We start from the raw sequence: 3,479 nt of genomic DNA, 5'->3' as shown, positions 1-3,479 counted from the left end.
AGGTCCTTTTCTGCAGAGCTGCTACTTGTTCTAATATCTCTATTTATTTACCTTTCTTTCATGAGTAAGGCAGAAATTCCACACCTTGGATACTCAAAACAAAACAGGGAATAGGACCAGAAAGCATAGGAGGAACTGTCATGAAGCAGGATAATATAACATTGACTTAGGGTTAAATAGGCAGAAATAGGGTTAAAACATCTCTCCCAATCAGCCATCCTAGCACTCTGGTAAACAGCATAGGGGGATTAGCAGGTGTTCTTGGCAAAAACTGAGGATGAGCTTCATTTGCTGTACACAACTCTTTCTTGCTTGCTTCCTTCCTTTTCTTTCTCACTATGTGAGAAGATGCCAGACCTGATAAAATGCTTTATTTTCCTCACTGAGGTTTAGCTGAAATCATGTTTAACTTAGACATTTTGCTGCTGAAGCAGGCTTTGTTTTACATTGAACTTTGACTGAGGTACTTAGGTTGGAGCCTTGAAGGGTCAGGGCATTGATAACAGTTACTTGTTTTACAAAAGGTGCACAACTCCCTGTTGCTGAAACCACCTCCTTTCCTCAAATGCTGTGTCTGCCATGTTACAAATGAAACCTCTTAAATACAATGCAAGATAATTGCCATTTAAAAATTGTTGCAACAAAGTGCCTTTGTGTTTTAAACAGCAGTATATTGTATACAAGATGGAAGAGAGGAGAAATTAATATTTATTGAATTTGATAAAGTGCCATTGTTAGTCCAATAATAAATTAAAGGGAAATTTTTGATCAGTCCTGCTCAGTTTATAGTACAGTACATTTATTTAATATTATCCTTGCTTACCAAATGATGTTATGATGATATGAATAACAGTAACTGTTATAGCGTAATCCCAAACCCATTCTTCCACAACCAAGGCAAACAGCAATCCACAAATAAAGTAGGTAATTTCCAATGAAACTAGAAGAACTGTAAATGAAAACAGAGTATTTATTAGTATAAACAAATGTTTTGGAAAGCTTGTTCCCATACATGTAATTAATAGAAATAGGTAGTTAAGCTTTCAAAGGTAAAATTGAGGGTAGATTATTTTTCAGCAAGGTCAAGTGGTCTGCTAATGTTTCCATTTAAAATTTGTTTTCAATTATTTACAGCTTGACCACAAAAAATTGCCTGAGGGGAACCTCATTGTGTATGTTGCATTACAGTGTAGATTGAAGAAAAGGGCCTAGGAGTAATAAGGCTGGTAACCAATGTCCTCTTTATAACCCAGACCAGGTACAACAAGGAAGTGAACTTATACTGTGGCAAAGGGACAAAATCTGGCCCACAGTGGACTCCATTTCCCAGCAGCCCCCGCCCATGTCACTGTGGCGAGTTGTCCTGGGGTGACAGAGAAGAGGAATTGGGAAGCCCCACCGGAGAGATGCAGCATGGAAAAAAATCATGAGATAAAGAAAGGAACACACAAAAAACACTTATCTGCAGAAAAAGCAAAACCGGAAGGACGAGAAGAGCCCGCATGATTCACAAGTCGCGCTTTTGTACGAGTAAAGCTGGCGGGTGATGTCACGGAGTTATGCTGACCAGCGGAGATAAAAGTGGCCACTGGCAGTGAGGCGGGAAGAGTGAGAGAGGAGGCAGAGTCTCTCTGTGCTGGCATTGGGCAAAGCTGGCATGAACAGGGAATGCCTGGGTGATAAGCAGCAGCAGGGGCAACAAGGCTCCCTCACACCAAGGGGACTGAGGCAGAACCCCAGGAGGGGAGGAATGTTGGGAGTGACTTTCCCCTCATGCCTCTGAAGAGGTTCAGCGACAGAGGTTCTGTGGCGGGCCAGTAGGGGGTGCTCCTGCGTTGAGCCACCCACCTCACTGCATCCAACCACCTTCTGGCTTTAAGTGGGGGGGCCTCACGTCTGGCCGCCCCCCTTCTTGGAGCACACCCACTAGCCTGGCGGTTTCACTGCCACCACCCAGTGCTGGGCTTGATTCTTGCTCTGTGCACCCTGGGAAAAACAGGCCTAGTAGCCCTCGAGGGTACTTGATTCACTTCAAGAACTTGGGATGCTTCCCTCAGTCAGAAGCACACATAGTGGTCTCCCTTAGTCAGCCAAATCAAGGGGACCCCAAGGCATAATCTAGACCCACTCCCAATAAGTCTCCCACACTAGGTACAAAGGAGAACTTTATTGGTTACAAGGGGTAGGGTTAGAATAGGGTACAGGGTAGAGCAATATCAGAGAAATCCCATAGATCAAACTCCCATGGCTGGGTAGCCTTTGATCACACATCTGTGTTACTGCAAGCTATATATCTAGTTAGATCTCAGGTAGCTTACTCACAAGTATCATCCAGAGGCAGGTGGAGATTCCCTCTGGAGGCAGGCAGTTCCTTGATCATGAGTTTTGAGAGAGAGAGCAAGTTTAAGATGGTTCAGCTCTTCTCTCTCTCTGAGTCTTCCTCATGGCTGCTGCCCCCTCCCCTTGGGCAGTCCTTATATAGTTACCTCATGTACCTTGTGACCTCATTTACTTAGTCCAGTGGAGGCCAGCACCTGTTGGCTGACAGCCAACCAATTTGAAATGCATCACTAGTTGCTGGGCAAACTGGCAGTTCCTAGCTCTCCAGGGACCAAGCCCCTCACCCAGGTATGTGACACCAATCACGTAGGCAGAGGAAGCAGGTTTCCCACCTCCCCCAGCAATGTATCCAACTCAGGTAAAGAGATAGGGTAACGTGCGTATCCTCTGCTGGGCCCATCCTAACCAAATTGTCACAGAGCAGAGTTTTGGGGGAGAAACAGAAGTGGCCTTCTGGCACAGGTTCCAAACAATGCAGCGTCCAGTGTGGTGACCCAGAAGAACAGGTTGAGAACTATCTCAAGGAAGCTAAAGGGTTTTTACCCAAACACTCTCAGGTACCGGGTTAGGGAGCTGGGCTGGGAGTGCAAAGGGGAGATAGACCCTGCAGGACCAGCATCAGGGGAGTACTGCCAAGCATAGGCAGGAGTGCGGGAAGAACGAACTGGTAGGACACCGGACAGGAAGACCCTTTTGGGGTTCTCTTTTTTCTTTCTTTTCTTCATTTCATTTCAAATCATCGGGCCCAGATGCTCTCCACCCCAGGGTGTTGAGGGAGCTAGCTGTGGTTATTGCAGGGCCCTTGGCATGGCTTTATGAGCACTCATGGTGCTCGGGCCAGGTGCCAGATGTTTGGAAGATAGCTAACGTGGTCCCCATCTTCAAAAAAAGGAAGAGAGAGGACCCAGGCAAATATAGGCCCATCAGTCTTACCTCAATCCTAGGGAAAATCTTTGAGAAGATCCTCAAGGAGCACATCTGTGATGGGCCGGCTTCAGGGATGATGCTCAAGGGCAACTAGCACGGTTTCATTAGGGGCAGGTCATGTCAGACCAACCTGATTGCCTTTTATGATCAGGTCACAAAGGCAATGGATGCAGGTGTCGCCGTGGACGTAGTCTTTCTAGACTTCAGCAAGG

At 46.2% G+C, this 3,479-nt stretch overlaps 1 protein-coding gene across 2 annotated transcripts in view; it reads right to left on the bottom strand.

The window, feature by feature from the left end:
• Positions 1-3,479, bottom strand: part of TMEM244 (transmembrane protein 244) — a 103,717-nt gene that overhangs the window by 10,474 nt on the left and 89,764 nt on the right. For both annotated transcript variants that reach the window (XM_019520298.1, XM_019520297.1), the window contains one exon: positions 824-949. In XM_019520298.1, the coding sequence (XP_019375843.1) occupies positions 824-949 (126 nt within the window). The remainder of the gene's footprint in view (positions 1-823; positions 950-3,479) is intronic.

This window comes from Gavialis gangeticus, unplaced genomic scaffold (genome assembly GCF_001723915.1).
Source record: "Gavialis gangeticus isolate Ggan-Ray unplaced genomic scaffold, GavGan_comp1, whole genome shotgun sequence".
NCBI lineage: Eukaryota > Metazoa > Chordata > Crocodylia > Gavialidae > Gavialis > Gavialis gangeticus.
This window is presented reverse-complemented; position numbering and strand designations above follow the sequence as displayed.